Source organism: Hyperolius riggenbachi, chromosome 10, assembly GCF_040937935.1.
Source record: "Hyperolius riggenbachi isolate aHypRig1 chromosome 10, aHypRig1.pri, whole genome shotgun sequence".
NCBI classification, from domain to species: Eukaryota; Metazoa; Chordata; class Amphibia; order Anura; family Hyperoliidae; genus Hyperolius; species Hyperolius riggenbachi.
In genome coordinates this window covers 238,356,337-238,375,764 of record NC_090655.1, presented here as the reverse complement: position 1 = coordinate 238,375,764, position 19,428 = coordinate 238,356,337, and the positions used below count along the sequence as shown (strand labels likewise).

The 19,428-nt window shown below is 44.5% G+C and overlaps 1 protein-coding gene across 1 annotated transcript; it reads right to left on the bottom strand.

The window, feature by feature from the left end:
• Positions 1-6,006: 6,006 nt before the first annotated feature.
• On the bottom strand, positions 6,007-9,779 carry LOC137534982 (oocyte zinc finger protein XlCOF29-like). The gene is made up of 6 exons (XM_068256739.1): positions 9,743-9,779; positions 7,080-7,196; positions 6,789-6,959; positions 6,584-6,662; positions 6,374-6,471; positions 6,007-6,260 (listed from the first exon to the last, which is right to left on the bottom strand). Exons 2-6 carry the CDS (start codon positions 7,170-7,172, stop codon positions 6,099-6,101), a joined length of 603 nt encoding a protein of 200 aa, XP_068112840.1. The 5' UTR covers positions 7,173-7,196; positions 9,743-9,779; the 3' UTR covers positions 6,007-6,098.
• Between the last annotated feature and the right edge of the window lie 9,649 nt (positions 9,780-19,428).

Below are 19,428 nucleotides of genomic sequence, written 5' to 3'. Positions count from 1 at the left end.
GGAGAGCTTGTGGAGACAGAGGATGTAGAAGGAGAGCTGGTGGAGAAAGACGTGGTAGAAGGAGAGTTGGTCAATACAGAGGTGGTAGAGAGAGAGAGAGAGAGAGAGAGAGAGAGAGAGAGAGAGAGAGAGAGAGAGAGAGAGAGAGAGAGAGAGAGAGAGAGAGAGAGAGAGTTGGTGGAGATGGAGGTGGTAGAAGTACTTAGTGGAGACAGATGTTAGAAAAAGAGCCATTGGAGACAAATGTGGTACTAGAGCTGGTAGAGACAAGTGGTAGAAGGAGAGCTGGTGGAAACAGGGTTGGCAGTAGAAGTTAGTAGAGACAGAGGTAGTAGACGGCACACTGGTGGAGACATAGGTAGAATGAAAGTTGGTGGAGACAAAGGTGGTGGAGAGAGATCTTGTGGATACACAAGTTGCAGAATTAGAGATGGTGGAGACAAAGGTTGTAGAAGCAGACATGGTGAAGACAGGTGGTAAAAAGAGAAGTTGGTATGGAGTTGCAAGACTTGTAACATATACAGGCAGAGATGAAAGTGGTGGAGATGGAGGTGGGAATGTTGTAGTATGTAGAAAGCTGAGAAGGAAAGGGAAGAAATATAGCTAAACAGAGGGTAAACGGTGGAAATGGTGAAAGTGAATGGGAGAGAAAAGACAGAGAGAGTTACAGAAATACAGATACATTGATTTCCTTCCACAGTGAGGTTGAATCTACTTTTGCATCCAGCTGGCAGCCGGAAAGATATTGGTGTTGAGCTTCTGATGGACCCGTGTCCTCTGTAGCCACATGCTGCACACATGCTACACAGGTTTCTGAACCTTCATGGAAAGTAATCATGGCTGCCTAACAATTCAAAACACCTTCCAGGCCGGTCTGGAGACACTGGACTGTATGGGAATCACTATGCTACAGAGCACACAGGAGCGCTGCTGGTCATGTGACACTGCAGATAGCATGTGAGGGTGTAATACACATGTGGGTGGTCCTTACTAAACTCTGATGGCTATGTTGTATCTCACATATCAGTGGTGAGAGCAGCAGAGGGAAGTGTGACTGTCTATGGAATGAAGGAAGGGAGGGGATGACGGATGTAGTGTCAGCCGCCCCCAACCCCCCCCCCCCCCCCCCCCCCCCGGCTTTCTAACTTGCCTGATCCCAGCATGCTTTTCACACAGTGTTGGACTGGTAGATGGAAAAGCTGAGGAAATCCACCTGCTGGCCAAGAAGCAGAAACCCTGTGTTATCACTCCCAATAGAAACCTGCAGAAAGTCTTCCCTTCGAGCAGCAACACCTGATTACTGCTGCTTGGACAGCAAGTGGATTTCCCCAGCTTTTCCAGCTCCCAGTCCTACATTGTTTGCACAGCGTACGTATTTGTGATCCCACTTGTATGGTATGAAGTAAAAACACAGCCGCATCTGTTATAGAACAGGAGACAATATTCCAGCTAAATAACTATATCATGATTTGGCCACAATCTGCTGCAAATGATGCTCATCATCTACCAAACCAGACTAAAGGATAATTCATACTAATGGGGAGCAGCTTATAACTAATGAGGGATGGAGAGGATCTCAGTGTCAGCATAGAATAGGTCAGGTAAGGTTATTTCCTCACCTGAAACTGGCATTCCTAATTCACTGGTCACCATCATGTCCCCCTCCTCCATACACTGCCGGCCACCCATCACTTCTGTCTCCTCTTCTTCTTCTTTAACCTCAACTTTTATATCGGCCAGTTCTTCAGCCTAAACCCACCAAATCATAGAAGAAAATACATTTCCCACATTAGAATTAATGAATTGAGACTCTATAGTAGATTATCATTTCAGAGATTTAAAACACACAAGTTGTAAACCTTCAGATCCACCTACCTGATATTGCAGCGCATAGCTGTGATCTTCCTGTGCACAGTTGCGGAAATAAAGAGGACCTGTACTTCTCTCTGGTGGGTTTCTGTTATGGCATCCATCTGTAGGAAACACACACTGACTGACTACATTTAGCCTGATTATCAAACATCTCCATGCATCTGCAGTGAGGGTAGCAAAAGGGATTCAACAAACCTGGGCTTATCTCTTCCTCATTTGTTGGTACTATGAGGTTATACTGAGTAATGGAGATGGGCCTTTCATATGGTGTACAGTATCCCCTCATTTGTTGGTGCTATGATGTTATACTGAGGAATGGATATGGGCCTTTCATATGGTGTACAGTATCTCCTCCTCATTTTTTGGCGCTATGATGTTATACTGAGGAATGGAGATGGGCCTTTCATATGGTGTACAGTATCTCCTCCTCATTTGTTGGTGCTATGATGTTATACTGTAGAATGGAGATGGGCCTTTAATATGGTGTACAGTATCTCCTGCTCATTTGTTGGTGCTATGATGTTATACTGAGGAATGGAGATGGACCTTTCATATGGTGGACAGTATCTACTCCTCATGTGTTGGTACTATGATGTTATACTGAGCAATGGAGATGGGCCTTGCATATTATGTACAGTATCTCCTCCTCATTTGTTGGTACTAAGATATTATACTGAGGAGTGGAGATGGGCCTTTTATATGTTGTTCAGAACACAGGATAGTGTAGGGACATCAAGTGGCCCAAAAATAAAATTACACACAAATACATATACATATGTTAAAAAAAATCCCCCCATTCATTTTAACCCATTAGTTCCAACCTCGCTATAGTTACCAAAATAAAATACTTGTTATAAAAAGAAAAAAAATATAGCATTAAAAAAATCATAAATAGGTACCTCAAGGACTTTTTTTTTTTTTTTTTTTTAAAGCTGTATGTCATAAGAGTTTATCACTATTATTTTTGCAAATTAGGGCTTGTAATTATTGATATAGTAGAAAGAAACACAAAACGGAAAATATATATCGTTATTTCCAAATAAAATATTGTTGACATACATTATACTAGGGACACAATTTAAAGATTTTATTAACCCGGGACAAATGGAAAAATAACTATAAAGGCTGAAATCTGATAAATTATTTTCATTTTTTTTCTTATTTCCTTTAAAATGCATATAAAATAAATTCTTAGCAAAATGTACCAACCAAAGACAACCTAATTTGTAGCGAAAAAACAATGTATAGACCATTTCTGTGTGATAAGTAGCAATAGTTATTGGAGAATGAATGGGAGGAGCGTGATGTGCGAAAATTGCTTCGGTTTTTAAGGGGAAATTGCAGTGGGGAAGTGGTTAAATTATAAGCACACAGATGCGCTTTTTCATTTAACTTAAACATTTTGAAAAGTGTTGCTCTTCTCCCTTCCCCAGCACTGCCTAATCTGTCTACACCCCATAGCCTTGTCTGGCCCATCCCAATCTCTCTCAATTTCCTGAAACCCTCATCTATTGAGGCTCCTTCACTTTACATCTAAGTAGCCCTACCCTTAGGCCTGGAACCCACTGAAAACCGCAAACGCAACACGCAACCGCTAGCGTTTTGTCTGAGCGGTTTGCAAGCGGATTCATGCGCGTTTTGGGTTGTGTTTTGCAACATTGTATTTTTTTCCCCAGCGGGTGCCTAGCGTTTTGCGTTTTGCGTTTTTATCCTGATTGGTCCTGTGAATTATTTTTAATTTTGTTACAGTGTGCTGAACCGCAAAACGCTAGCAAAACCGCTCAGTTTAGGTTTTGCTGAGCGTTTCTGCTAGCGTTTCAATACTTTACATTGAAGCGCTAACGCTCCCAAAATGCTGCAGGTCCTGCGTTTGCGTTTCTGGGAAACGCAAACGCTCCTGTGGAAGTTGCTGGAAGGGCTGGAACCCACAGGAGCGCTTTTGGCAGCGTTTTGGCAGCACTGCGATATGCTAGCAGTTTGCCAAAACGCTGGGCTAATGTTAATGGATGGGGCAACTTCCACAGGAGCGTTTGCGTTTCCCAGAAACGCAAACGCAGGACATGCAGCATTTTGGGAGCGTTAGCGCTTCAATGTAAAGTATTGAACCGCTAGCGGAAACGCTCAGCAAAACCTAAACTGAGCGGTTTTGCTAGCGTTTTGCGGTTCAGCACACTGTAACAAAATGAAAAATAATTCACAGGACCAATCAGGATAAAAACGCAAAACGCAAAACGCTAGGCACCCGCTGGGGAAAAAAATACAATGTTGCAAAACACGACCAAAAACGCGCATGAATCCGCTTGCAAACCGCTCAGACAAAACGCTAGCGGTTGCGTTTTGCGTTTGCGGTTTTCAGTGGGTTCCAGGCCTTAAAGAGTAACGGTCAGGCTACAAAAGCTAATTTAAACCTCTATTCTCCTGTGTTAAACAGTTTAGAAGGAAGCCAAAAAGGCATTAGTGAAGATAAAAATCTTTCTTACATTTGATGTGTGCTTATCAGCAAAGCTGTTATTCCCAAGCAGACGCAAGCCGCATACCATACTGCAAAGCATTCTGGGGCTCTCCCCTCGGCTGCTAATGAGAAGTTACAGGGTCAAGTAACAATAGCATGTAACTCAGTCCAGTGCACAGCACTGATAAATCTCCTGGCAGAGTACACTGCAGGAGTCCGCTATTGTTCCCAGCCACATGGCTAATTAATATTCACTGCACACTAGTGTTATTCAGTACGAGCTTTTCTGTGATCAGGAAGCAGGGAGGACATGACGACACATTTGGCTTCATAGGAGAGAGACAAACATGGAACCTGCCATGAGCTGTCAGGAGCATAATTCTCTGCATATACTATATAAAAATTCTGTGAAATCCAAACGTGGACAGTGAAATGCATATGTAATGTAAGTACAGCCTATATTTAGCTACTGATATATATGTGTTTATTTTCTCTGAGACCTTATACCTAACAGCTCCTCTTTAACCTCCCTAGCGTTCTGGACGAGCTGAGCTCGTCCAGAGACGCTAGGGGGAACCACTCAGGCCCCGCTGGGCCGATTTTGAGAATTTTTTTTTCAAACACGCAGCTAGCACTTTGCTAGCTGCATGTTTGCCCCGATCACCGCCGCTCGCCGCCGACCCGCTGCTACCCGACGCGAAAGAGGGCCCCACCCCCGCAGACCCCGTGCGCAGCCTGGCCAATCGCCGCCAGGCTGCGCTTTGGGGTGGATCGGGAGTCCCAGTGACGTCACAATGTCGATGACGTCACTCCGTTCGCCGCCATGACGGGGGAAGCCCTAAAGGAAATCCCGTTCAGACCGGGCACTGTACATACACATGTCTATTTCATCATGTCACATGTCACCTCGGTTGTCCTTTAAGCCGGTTCCACACTACAAACAGTGATGCGCCGAGCTTGCCGCACCGCACTGGCAAAAACAAGTCTTCAGGGAATACCGCATTAGTACATGGCATTCTCCTTCTAGCATCCAACCAAACAGGAAGTGACATACGCTTGCGGTCACTTCCTGTGTTTGAAATACGGAAGTGCACGGAAAAGCATTGTAAAAATATGCTTCTGCGCATGCGCACCGTACCGCCATTATTTTTAAAACAATGCATCACCATAGACTTACACGCCTTTCAGTCCGACGCAGAGCGACACAAGTATGCGCGGTAACGTAGTTTTGTAACGCGGCAGATTGAGGACTTACGGCCCTCCGCGAGGCAAGTAATGTGTTTTTCCCCATAAGGTTTCATTGGAGTGCAGTAGCAGTGCGTCAGCTTGATGCACTGCACCGCCTCAGTGTGAAAGGGCCCTTAATCCTTTCTCATCTAACAATTATTCAGTCTCATCAGATGGTAATGTAAACAATTTCAGAATTATCTGTTCATTACTTCACCTGTGCTGATGTCCAGAGAGCATTCCTCTTCTTTAATTGTCCCCATCATGTCACCCTCCTCCATAGTCAGCTGATCAATCCTCACATACGTCTCTTCTTCTTTACTTGTCCTCATCATGTCACCCTCCTCCATAGACTGCTGATCACCCCTCACATAAGTCTCTTCTTCATCTTTACTTGTCCTCATCATGTCATCCTCCTCCATAGACTGCTGATCACTCCTCACATAAGTCTCTTCTTCATCTTTACTTGTCCTCATCATGTCATCCTCCTCCATACACTGCTGATCACCCCTCACACATGTCTCTTCTTCCTCTTTACTTATCCACATCATGTCACCCCCCCCTCCATAGAGTGTTGATCACTCCTCACATATGTCTCTTCTTCTTTAATTGTCAAAATTTCCTCTTCATCCATAGTCTGATGTTCAGACTTCATATCAGTTTCTCCTTCCTCTTCAATATAAACTTTCAAATCAGCTGGTTTGTTACCCTAAAAACAAAGTCAAAGAAAATATCCTGAGTTGTAAGCAATAATAATCTAAGATCACATGAAACACCTTTTTTACAAAGTTTGGAGAGTTTAAGTCTCTCCGCTAAATCTACCTGATAATAGTGGGGGGTGGTGTGATCTTCCTGTGGACAATCCCGGGGATAAAGAGGACCTGTATATCTCTCTAGTCTGTTTCCGTTAGTGGCACCATCTATAAAAAATACACACACTGACTGTATACATTGTCTCTTTGTGATTATCAGAATCTAGGTGGACCCTTCTTACTGCTCTCTCCTCTACAAGAAGTGAAAGTCTCCTCTTACCCGGTGATGCAAGTGGCAGCTGATTTTCTATCAAGGTGTCCTTATTGAACTCCTTGGGTACATCTAAGTATTGCCACTCCTGCATGGAGAAATAGACAGAGACATCCTGACACCTTATAGGAAACTGAATACACAGTGATACAGTTACCATACAAGCACATCCCCTGCTGTTACTGGATGTCCAATAATTCCCAGCACTGCTCACCTCTCCTGTCAGCAGCTCCATCATCTTGTTGATGACTTGTACAATCTTCTTCACATTGTTTCTCTCAGTTATCAGGGAATGAGGTGGCCGCTCTGTGATGGGGGGTGGTCCATGGCGATGGCTGCTGGGTATCAGTAGTTCACCAGATGTCTCCTTCACTATTTTGTAATTCTGTACAAACATACAATAACAGTCACCGTGTACATTCCCAGAATCCTCCTCACCTCTCCAGTGAGCTGTGTCAATAGAGATAAGAGTGATGTCATACAACCTTCCCAGAATCCTCCTCACCTCTCCGGTCACCAGTTGGATGATCTCCAGGGTGAGGTCTAATATCCTCTCAGTCATGTGACTCCAGTCCTCCATCCTCAGTGATGTGGTCATGTGATTTATTGGAAAGACCTTTCCCTGTAGAAGCATAATAAAAAAAATAGGTGGAAAAATCATAGATAGGAAGCCACACACTTGTCTGCACTGATTTGGAGATACAGAGGAGGAGCCACAGGTAACTATTCTGGTGACACCTATGTAGGAACCACTGATGAAATTGTCTTCTACCAAGTTTTATACCTATTTTCTGTGTTTCAGTGACTGTCTCAGCCAATTTGCAGCACAGCTGAAGTTATTACTTACCTCTGAAGAAGCGGATGCCGTTCCATAAAACATAAAACACTCATCAGGATTTGTGATTTGTCTGTGAAACAATTGCCTGTTTTATATATTTAGTAGCCCATGAGGCTGTTTTATGTTTAATAAGAAAATTGTTTTCAATGTAGTATATACACTACCATATGAATGTATAGCTTGTGACTGTGTGTGACTGTACTGAAGTGATTGGATCATCAATCTCCTCTGGTGCAGAGACTGATGGGAATGGATCAGTGATTTCTGTATATCACGGTGGTGGAATGTGTCACAGCTATATAAATGTATAATAACAGTGTGTGTGGTGAGGAGACTAGAGTGTAAGCTCCTCTCGTGTACAGACTGGTGGGACTGGATCAGTGATTTCTGTATATCACGGTGGTGGAATATATCACAGCTATATAAATGTATAATAATAATAATAATAATAATAATAATAATAATAATAATAATAATAATAATAATAATAATATGTGACTGTGGTGAGGACACCCGATGAGGCACCCACATGACAACTGATGCATTACACCACAAGGCCAGTACAAGTATGCACCATAGCTTGCCAGTGGCATAGACAGTCAGCTATAAAAAACCACTAACACTTCCAGCTACATGCACACTTTTGCATCACCCGATGAGACACCCACATGATAACTGCTGCATTAAATCACAAGGTTCAGACTAAGCTCTGTATCACGCCTGAAGCAGAAGCTTAAAGTGTCAAAAGCTTGCAAAGAAATATTGTACAGTTAGTCATTAAAGGGATCACCTAAACAGCTTTTGCTGTTATGTCTTCGAAGGGCAGTACAAGTGTGTAACATAGCTTTGCAGTGACACAGACAACAATAAAACCCTGTTCCTGCCTATGGTTGCATGAGTTACATGTGGGCTATTAGTTTTAGCAATAAAACCCACTGATGATATAAACAGGGAAAAATAGACAACATTTGATAAGGATTGACAGGAGTCTAAAGTCACATACTGCACACCACGGCTATACAGGAGATAGGGCAGCAGGACATCGCTTGCTTCACAAATAATGAATACGTTTCACAAAGAACAAACACGGCAACATTAGTTATGACTTTCTGGCCCAAAACAATGGGGCTGTCTCACCCAACATGAGGCTGCCATATATAGCAGAAATATAGAAGGCCTTCCTATAGATAGGTAGCATTGTAGAACTACAACTCCCAGCATGCCCATCTTAAAGAGAGATTGAAGCGGAAAAAAAGTATGATATTATGATATAATGAATTAAATGTGTAGTACAGATAATTAATAAAACGTAAGTAACAAAGAAAAGAGTCTCATATTTTTATTTTCAGTTTTATAGTTTTTTCTTTTTTACTTAAAATTGCACCGTTCTCTAATATTTGCAGTTTATACACTACACTTTGCATTTTAAACTATGTAACAGAGCAGAGCTAATGATCATTTGAACTTCTCTGCAGTAAAATCTTATCTGAAGTGGTCTTTCATTGTTTCTTTGATGTGTAAGTGCTTCAGAACAGCACTTCACAATAGCACGGTTTCTGATCAGAGTTTGATCAGAGAGCTCAGGGAAGCTCTACTGCATAGATAATAACTGAAGTTTCTTATCTTTTCCCACCCTGGAAACAATAGGAGACTCATATCTTTGCTATTAATGATCTATTTCTAAAGCTGGGAACACACGTTTCCCGCATGATGGATGTGTTCGATTGATAAATTCCAGCATGTCCGATATTATATATAAATGTATTATAATAATATTAGTGTGTAACTGTGGTGAGGACATTGGAGTGTAAGCTTCTCTGGTGCAGAGAGGGATGGTAATGGATCAGTGATCTCTGTACAGTGCTGTGGAATATGTCAGAGCTATATAAATGTATCATAATAATAGTAGTGTGTGACTGTGGTGAGGACATTAGAGTGTAAGCTCCTCTAGTGCAGAGACTGATGGGAAGGGATTACTGATATCTGTACAGCCCTACGGAATATTTCAGAGCTATATAAATGTACATAAATTATAGTATGTGAGTGTGGTGAGGACATTAGAGTGTAAGCTCCTGTGGTGCAGAGATGATGGGAAGGGATCAGTGATCTCTGTACAGTGTATATGTAGCACTAGCAGCAGCTGGTGATGGGAGGAGACACAGGGGTGTTTTGTGTTACAAGGTATATTAATCCTTCCTGTACTATCATATCTGCATATAATATATATCTGCATATAAAATAATAATATACAATTATGTTCTCTCTCATATACTCTATACAGCCCTGTGGAAGATGTCAACGATATGTAAGTACGAAATAATAATGATTACCTCCTCTGCTGCCAGCACCAGCAATGTCTGCTCTCTACTTCCCGAGTTCCTCCAGCCTCTATAACGTCCTATCTGTGGCTCCTCCCCTTCCTGCCACTGCATTGCTCTGTGTATTAGTGATGGGAAGTCCTGCTCTTTTCAATGAATAGATTCATTTGATTCAATTCATTAAAAAGAACCGGATCATGAACCGATTCATTTGATTCATTTGACTGGGGAGTCTGTGGCTTGCAGTAACTAGTTCAGCCAGGGGTCCCCAAAAGTTTTAGGTGGAGGGTAGGGTCAACATACAGTACTTCAGACTGCTGGGGGGCCTGTCCTAAAGATACATAAAATGATGTAGAAGTCTTTGTGGGCCAGATAGTGAAGCATACGCAGGTGACAACCTGCAGTCCAATTGGACAGCAGTGTCACCTGATGTGGATTTTGATTGGAAACCAGTAAATTACTGCCTTCTGGCTTCCATGTGCATGGGTGGTGCCAGCACTGCTATTCTATAATACCGGGCCACCAATATTTAAAGATATAGCTGACTGCATCTATAAGTAATACACATTTTGTGTGCGGGGGCCGGTAAAAAAGCCTCAGGGGGCCACATTCGGCCCGCGGGCCTTACTTTGAGGACCACTGAACTACTTGCTAGTCAATCCCCTCCCCTGCTAATTGGCCCAGACATCTATTATTCCTCCTCCTGGCTCCTTCTCCTTCAGCTGAGTGTGTGGGCCCTTTTCCTCTAGCTGCATTTTTGCCAAAAACACAAAATGCATGTGTTTCCTCATTCTTATGGCCCCATTCACACTAGAGCGGTGTGCCGGCGATTTCGGCATAACGCTCAAGCGCTAGCGCTTTTTAAAGCGCTAGTGCTTTAAAACCCTATGGGCCGCCCGTTCTTACTTGGACGATTTGCGTTAAACGCCGGCAATTAACATAAATCGTCAAATGCAATCGTGTAGCCTGCATCATTTTCAGGCGATTTCTCGGCGATCGCGTTTCAGTGCTATAGAAGCGCTAAATGCGATTGCGGAATAATCGCCGCAGTGTTTTCCGCTAAAAAATCACTCACGCAAAACTTACCGCCGGCGTTTTACGATTTTAAGTGTGTATAGGGCCTTAGTGCTGGAGCAGTGCTTTTCAGCGCTGCTAGATTTGGGCGCAGCCAGCGCCTCCATAGACTACAATAGGAATCACTCCTATTACAGCGCTCAGTGAGTAACGTCGGAGCCGTCAGATGACGGAGATGAGGTTGCTTAAAAACATAATAAATCGGCCTCCAGCAATCGCTGGAAGCCGAATTATTTCATTCTCCCACTATCCATGTCGGCCTGGAGGGGGAATAGTAATTAAATCGGCCCGGACTTGTGCAGAAGCAGGATCAGCCATATACCGCTGTATCCTGCGCCCAAGTCTACCGGCGCCGATTTCAAATGTACTCCTTAGTGCAGCCTGTTTAAAATAATAATCCTGGGTAGCCTTTTCCACTGCTGTGCTCCGATTTAAAAGAAACAACGCAAACTCATGTCTGCGCAAATATGATGCGTTTTGCATTTCAATGTAAAGTATAGGAAAGCATGAAAACCGCTTTGAATTTTGCACTGATTTAACCACTAATATCTATTTCAAAAACGCAAATGCACAAAAAACGCACATCAAAATTGGCCAAAACCGCAAATGCATAAAAAATGCACATGAAAATAGGTCAAGTTTTGCATTTTGCAGTGGAAAAGGACACTGTGCAGCTGCAGTTCTTGACTCGGTTCAGTGTGATGAGTTGGTTCACTGGACTCACAGGAAAGAACCGGCTCAAATGAACCAATCACTCGTGAACCAGACATCACTACTGTGTGTGTATGTGTGTGGGATAAGGCTGCACAGGTCACAGCTCTCCTCACACCCCACTAAGTAATAAACTGAACACCTCACTCTAAATTACAGTCAGTGGGATGTGCAGCACAAAAGATGTCAGGGAAATATAAAAAAAAAAAAGTCCAATGTCAAAAAGTAAAATCCTTGCTGAAGGAAAGGGAAGCCTTTAGAACTTTCATAGACTTCCCACGCTGCCCTCAGGAGCTGCCCAGGACCCTTCGTAACATCGGGGTCTTGCTCTTCTCCTGGCCGTGCCTGTGCAGAAGCATGGAGCTTCCCGCCCACAAGCAGTTCCAGCTTACTGCTCCGGTGTGGCTGTACTTGCACAGCCAGAGGCGGGGGACCCAATCAGATTACAGACAAGCCCTCAACGGTAATCTTCAGGGGGGTCTGTGAGCGGCAATCGGTGACACACGAGAAACATCTATAGGATCAGAGGCTTCCCTCTTCTTAGATAACTATTTACATTTTGACCAGAGCTTCGGCTCAGGTACACTTTAAGCCATAGAAACAGCCTCAGGGTAAATGGCAGCAGGATGTTACTGTGGCAGTAGAATTACATACCACCCCCTCCTCTCATAGCAGACATTTTTAGTTGTATGTGGTCCATCATTAGGCAGCTGTGTGTGCCCCCCAGATATTATAGGTAACTTTGTGTGCCCCCCAGATATTGTAGGTAGCTGTGTGTACCCCCCAGATAGCAGTATTAGGTAGGTGTGTGTACCCCCCAGATAGCAGTATTAGGTAGCTGTGTGTGCCTCCAGATAGCAGTATTAGGTAGCTGTGTGTGCCCCTACTACTTTTTAACCCTTGAAAATCATCTTAAAAGTCAGGGGTCGTCTTATACGCCGGGTGTAATTGATTGATTGCCATTCCCACAGAAAACCATGACCTCTTCATGTGCTTATTCAAAAAATCTTTAATGTTGGCGTACAAAAAATCCCAGCATGATGTCTTGCATCACCCACCCTTATAAAACCAATTAAAAACACACTGGTATACGTATGGAGCACTCCTATATGATTACTCCCACTGCCAAGGTGACGGTAACAATCCAACTTTGATCGCCCAGCTCACGCCTATGCCAATCAAGTTGGTCCACCAATCACCCTCTGGCTTCTGTGGGCCCTCCACCGACGCACACCATGAGGCCTCCACTCACACTCAGCTAAATGGCCATTGGATGTCTGCCCAGTCCCAGCAAAGAGCTGTGGCCTAAATGGTTGAAAGCTGTATATGGTGTAACCTTTTATGGCTTGCAATTTATGATAACATTATCTTTTCCTCCAAGACCTTGAAGTACCAGAAGCCCGATGAGCTCCTCAATGTATCTTGCTTACTTGTGCTGCGCCTGCTTATACATACACAGTCCTCAATTGTTACACAGATTGTCCACTTTCTCCCCACTGGACTGCGGCATCGACCTCCGCTTTACTCATACAGCAATCTAGAGTGTGACTATGTTTCCCTCCGCACTTACGGTACCGGCCTTCACTGCTTCTATCCACGGGGGAGCTCCCACTCAGGGCACTTGCGTCCACACTAGCTCAACATGATGTCACCCCGCTGCTTGAAACGCCGGTCCACACTGATACTCTTCCGGGGGAGATCAATGGTGTACGCTTGTGGTTCCAACTTCGTGAGCGCTCACATGACGCGTACCAGGGCCCTCCCACTGACGCGTTTCGCCCCGCCCACAGGGCTTTCTCAAAGCGTAATGGGTCCAGGACTGGATTGGTCAGCTCTCCCTGTCTCCCTGTTTATCACAGTGGTATTTAGACAGGGAGAGCTGACCAATCCACTTAGGGAGAGGGAGAGTTGACCAATCCAATACGGTTATATACTGGGTACCACATACAGTACAGCACTAGTATCTCTTCATACATCGCACCAGTACATGATTTTTTTTTTTCATTTTTATTTGGTGTGCATTGGAAGAGGGGTAGTCTTATACAGTGAGTATATCCCAAACTCTATATTTTAACTGTAAAATTTGGGGGTCATCTTATACACCCAGTCATCTTATACGCCAGCATATATGGTAATCATCTACTAAAAATGTGTTTGATTGACTCTAAACGTTATTCCCATCCTTTACATTGATATATTACTTATTTTAAAATATTAATATGAAGGAAAATGAAGCAGGATAGAAAGGACCAGTGTGGTTTGAATTATAAAACAACATATTTTTATTATGAAATCTTTATGGTATGCGTGACTGGGGGTGTGATGGGGCGTAGTCAGGAGTGTGGCAGGGGCGTGGCTTAAGTGTCCCTCTTTCTCATCTCAAAAAGTTGTGAGGTATGGTATTAGGTAGCTGTGTGTGCCCCCAGATAGCAGTATTCAGTAGCTGTGTGTGCCCCCAGATAGCAGTATTCGGTATTCTGTAGCTGTGTGTGCCCCCCAGATAGCAGTATTAGGTAGCTGTGTGTGCCCCCAGATAGCAGTATTCGGTTGCAATGTGTGCCCCCAGATAGTTTGCGGTTGCTATGTGTGCCCCCAGATAGCAGTATTAGGTAGCTATGTATGCCCCCAAATAGCAGTATTTGGTAGCTGTGTGTGCCCCCAGATAGCAGTATTAGGTAGCTGTGTGTGCCCCCAGATAGCAGTATTAGGTAGCTGTGTGTGCCCCCAGATAGCAGTATTAGGTAGCTGTGTGTGCCCCCAGATAGCAGTATTAGGTAGCTGTGTGTGCCCCCAGATAGCAGTATTAGGTAGCTGCGTGTGCCCCCAGATAGCAGTATTCAGTAGCTGTGTGTGCCCCCAAATAGCAGTATTCAGTAGCTGTGTGTGCCCCCAGATAGCAGTATTCAGTAGCTGTGTGTGCCCCCCAGATAGCAGTATTCAGTAGCTGTGTGTGCCCCCAGATAGCAGTATTCGGTATTCTGTAGCTGTGTGTGCCCCCCAGATAGCAGTATTAGGTAGCTGTGTATGCCCCCAGATAGCAGTATTTGGTAGCTATGTGTTCCCCCAGATAGCAATATTCGGTAGCTATGTGTGCCCCCAAATAGCAGTATTTGGTAGCTGTGTGTGCCCCCAGATAGCAGTATTAGGTAGCTGTGTGTGCCCCCAGATAGCAGTATTCAGTAGCTGTGTGTACCCCCAGATAGCAGTATTCGGTATTCTATAGCTGTGTGTGCCCCCAGATAGCAGTATTCAGTAGCTGTGTGTGCCCCCAGATAGCAGTATTCTGTATTCTGTAGCTGTGTGTGCCCCCCAGATAGCAGTATTAGGTAGCTGTGTGTGCCCCCAGATAGCAGTATTCGGTAGCTATGTGTGCCCCCAGATAGCAATATTAGGTAGCTATGTGTGCCCCCAAATAGCAGTATTTGGTAGCTGTGTGTGCCCCTAGAAAGCAATATTAGGTAGCAGTGTGTGCCCCCAGATAGCAGTGTTCGGTACTCGGTAGCTGTATGTGCCCCCCAGATAGTGGTATTAGGTAGCAGGGCTGTGGAGTCGGAGTCGAGGAGTCTGAGTTGGAGCAATTTTTGGAGGCCTGGAGTTGGAGTCGGGCTTCTGTTTGCATTGTGAGGCTTTGGCCTACTCATATGCTTGTTCTTACTTGTCACCCTCAGCTCTGTCTAGAGATGGGTCTCACTCTCTTCTATTGCAATTTTACACCTTGGTTATTGTTTTCACCCATTCGGCGTGGAAGGACAGTTAGTGCTACCTCTAAATGGAGCCTCTAACTGAATTACAAGTAGTGCTCAGTTAACTAACAAAATAGGGATTGTAGGTTCGTTCTTGACCTGAATCTATTCTTAGGTCAGAACACTGTGATATCTCTGTCCCCTGTGCCTACAGTGTCCCCCTCTGTGTCATCTCTGTTTCCCTGTGTCTCCTTGGTCTCCATTGTGCCATCTTCTGTCTCCCTTGTGCTTCCTTGGGTCTCCTTTGTGCCACGATGTGTCTCCTTTCTGCCTCCTAGTGTCTCCATTGTACAAACTTTGTGTCTCCCTTGTGCCACTTTGTGCCTCCCTTGGGCCACTTTGTGTCTCCCTTGTGCCAACTTGTCTCAGTTGTGCCACCTTATATCCCCTTTGTGCCTCCTATGTCCAGCTGTGCCTTGCGTCCTGCTATGCCTCTTGTGCACTCGTTCTTCCTGCTCTCTTCCAGCCCTGTACTTTGAGGAGAGTAGGAGCAGCAGAAGCTGCAACATGTCTCACCTGTTCAATGGTGACCCACATCAATCAGGGACGTCCTCTCTCCCTTCACTGTTCCCCCTAGTTGCGGCTCCTCCTGATTGTGTCATCATACGATGCAAGAGAAGCCGCTAGGGGAAATAGTGAAGGGAGAGCCTCTGCCCGCTCTAGCCCCCAGAGACCCCGCCCCCACATGGGTTTGATATTTGCAGGGAGCTGGGAGAATCCCCAGGGAAGTGAATCTCTTTTTCATCCATCGGTTTAGGTACACTTTGTTGCCCGAATAATAATCTTGCAGTTAAATTAGGACTAACTGATTCTAAAACGGTGGAGGGGAAGCTTACCAAACACACAAAGGGAAATACTCACTCCCAAACAGTCCTCTGCTGCTTTATAAAGCCTGCAGGCTGCTTATAAGCCAATAAGAAGTGCACACACACGTTACACCTAGTCTGCAGTGATTAATCAAGCAGAAGCTGAGCAGGTCAGCCAATCGTTGGAGAGGGCTTCAGTTGCATATAGACAATGGCTATATGACCAGCAGCGTGCAGGATATTCCCTCTCATCTGCCCCCCTCCTAACTAAACTGCATGGGAATCTACAATAAAATTAAAAACAATGGTGCACAAGCCAGCCTGGGCCCCGGGAACTCTCACTGCCCGGGGCCCCAGAACAAGCATGTAACACCATATGTGACAACATATGTGGAGGGGAAGCTTCTCTGGAGGAGAAGCTTCTCTGGAGGTGGGAATCAGGGCAGTAAGGCTTTCTTCCATCATTCAGAGACCCCTCTATCTCACAGGAATATATATTGCGTTGGGGCTTGATTCACAAAAGCATGCTAACACTTCGTGATATCATGCGCGTAAAGCTTTACGTGCGTATTGACTTCACGCGAAGTCAATAGTTTACGCGTGTAAAGTTTTGCACGCATTACACCGCGTACAAACCAGCTTAGCACTAGCGTGCTAAGCATACACTCTAATAGGTTAACATGCAAAGCTGCATAGTTATCACGTGCAAAGTGCACTCTTACGCCGTATGCACGCTAAAACTTAGCACGTGAACGGCATAAACTTTGCACGTGCAAAATGTTTGCTTAGCACGCAAGTTTGCACATGCAAAGCCTTAACACGTGATAACTGAGTTATCACTGGTTAGTGAATCGAGCCCATTGTCTCCTGTGGAGAACTATAATTGGGTCTGTGGGGTGGGGAACTGTGATGCCTCATACTATACTCCCAGTACAGCGGAGAGTGGGCCTCTCTGGGGTCAGGAGACCCATCCCCCTTGGCGGGCCCCATATCCTAGAGACCCTGGTGCCTCACTGGAAAGGACTAAGCAATACCCCCTGACGGTGTGCTATGAGGTTAAGAGGAGCTGCACCCTTTGTAATGTGATTTGGGGGAGGGAGGTGATACCTGTTAATATTAAGAGGAATGTGGGTAGATGAGTTACGTTTGTGAGATTATAGATCTCCCTCATGTTCAACTCAATGCAGTTCTAAGGAAAGTCTCTGTGCCTTCAGTCCTTTTGCTACTGAAGTGCCTTTTTCCTTCCCCTTTATGAATATATATATAAAAATGTCAGTTAAATTCATCATATAGGAGACACACACAGTGATATTTGAGAAGTGAAATGAAGTTTATTGGATTTACGGAATTTGTGCAATAATTGTTTAAACAAAATTAGGCAGGTGTGTACATTTGGGCACCACAAAAAAGAAATGAAATCAATATTTAGTAGAGCCTCTTTTTGCAGAAATTACAGCCTCTAAACGCTTCCTGTAGGTTCCAATGAGAGTCTGGATTCTGGTTGAAAGTATTTTGGACCATAATTCTTTACAAAACATCTCTAGTTCATTTAGGTTTGATGGCTTCCGAGCATGGACAGCTCTGTTTAATGCACACCACAGATTTGCAATTATATCCAGGTCTAGGGACTGAGATGGCCATTCCAGAATGTTGTACCTGTTCCTCTGCATGAATGTCTTAGTGGATTTTGAGCAGTGTTTAGGGTTGTTGTCTTGTTGAAGGATCAAGCCTTAGGCCCGGTTTACATTAGCGTTCGCTATCCGGATTTTCCGGATCTGATCCGGACCGCATACTGTACAAACGGAACGTACGTTCCACATAGCAATGTAAAGGCTATGCGGACGTTCACACATGTCCGTTCCGTACAGTACGGAGCCGGATCGGATCCGGACTCTTTTCCAACATGCGCTATTTTTTGGGTCCGGATCTCTGGCCGACGCACCCGGACCAGAGCCGGACCTGAGCCTGACAGCACCATCAGGAACACAGAAACCAATGGGGAACGGAAGGCACAGAACACACTGCCTACAAAAACCTGAAGTTCTACCCCACTTCCTATGCGTATCCAAGCGCCCATTTCGGATGGGGACACATGGGCCAAGCATGTCAGGAGTGGAGCAGCAGTGACAGACGTGCTGGAGCTGTTTGGCAGAATGTCGGAGGTGGAGGTGAGGCCTACAGCGGAGGAACCTGATTCTACAGGTGCACCTTCTGCTGACCCCAACATTTTTTTTTTTAAATTTCGCTATTTTTTGCCCACGGATCCGGATGGGAGCCTGATGCATGCCTGATACAAACGGACCGGATCCGGATCGGAACCGTACGGTTCTGATCAGGATCAGGTCAGGATCCGATCAGGATCCGGTCCGTTTACTTGCCAAAACGCAAGTGTGAACGGGGCCTTAGTGCAGTTTTTAGCTTTGTCACTGATTCCTGGACATTGGTCTCCAGAATCTGCTGATACTGAGATGAATCCATGCATCCCACTCTGACTGTTTTCACCATTCATCGCTTGTCTATCCGAAATTTTTCTTGGTCTGCCACTTCGAGCCTTAATTTGAACTGAGCCTGTGGTCTTCCATTTCCTCAATATGTTCCTAATTGTGGAAACAAAAAGCTGAAATCTCTAAGACAGCTTTCTGTATCCTTCCCCTAAACCATGATGGTGAACAATCTTTGTCTTTAGGTCATTTGAGCGTTGCTTTGAGACCCCCATGTTGCTACACTTCAGTGAACACTAAAAGAAAAGGGAAACTTTCAATTGACCCCCTTAAATACTCTTTCTCATAACTGAATTCACCTGTATATGTAGGTCAGGGGTCACTGAGCTTACCGAGCCAATTTGAGTTGAAATGATCAGTTTTAAAGGTTTTGGAATCAATAAAATGAAAGTGCCCAAATTTATGCGCCTGCCTAATTTTATTTAAACAATTATTGTGCACTTTCTATAAATCCAATAAACTTAATTTCACTTCTCAAATATCACTGTGTGTGTCACCTATATGATATATTTAACTGATTTTTTTTTTTATCGTAACAACCAACAATTTATACAGAAAAATCATGACAATTCACAAGGTTGCCCAAACTTTCACATATATATATAAAGTTACCATTTGGGCACACGTTTGCACGCATTGTAACGTGTAAGCGGCTCGGGAGCTGAATCTAGTTAAGATGCCTCCTACTTCTGAGTTAATGGCTGTTCCCTGTTTTTCCGAGGGCCAGCCCCACCCCCTGTATACATTCAGGGACCTTTTGGTCCATGAGCAGCTGAGTTCGTCTCAAGTCTATACATCTGGGTTTGACTGGCTGTCGGTACACATGCTGGTTCTTAACCTCCTTGGCGGTAAAGCCGCCGGAG

Excerpts from the sequence above, each read along its gene's own strand:
- LOC137534982 (XM_068256739.1), bottom strand. The coding sequence starts at position 7,172 with ATGACCACATCACTGAGGATGGAGGACTGGAGTCACATGACTGAGAGG. Across the intron at positions 6,960-7,079 it reads TCCAACTGGTGACCGGAGAG|AATTACAAAATAGTGAAGGA; the intron begins GTGAGGAGGATT and ends ATGTTTGTACAG. Across the intron at positions 6,663-6,788 it reads TGGAGCTGCTGACAGGAGAG|GAGTGGCAATACTTAGATGT; the intron begins GTGAGCAGTGCT and ends TTCTCCATGCAG.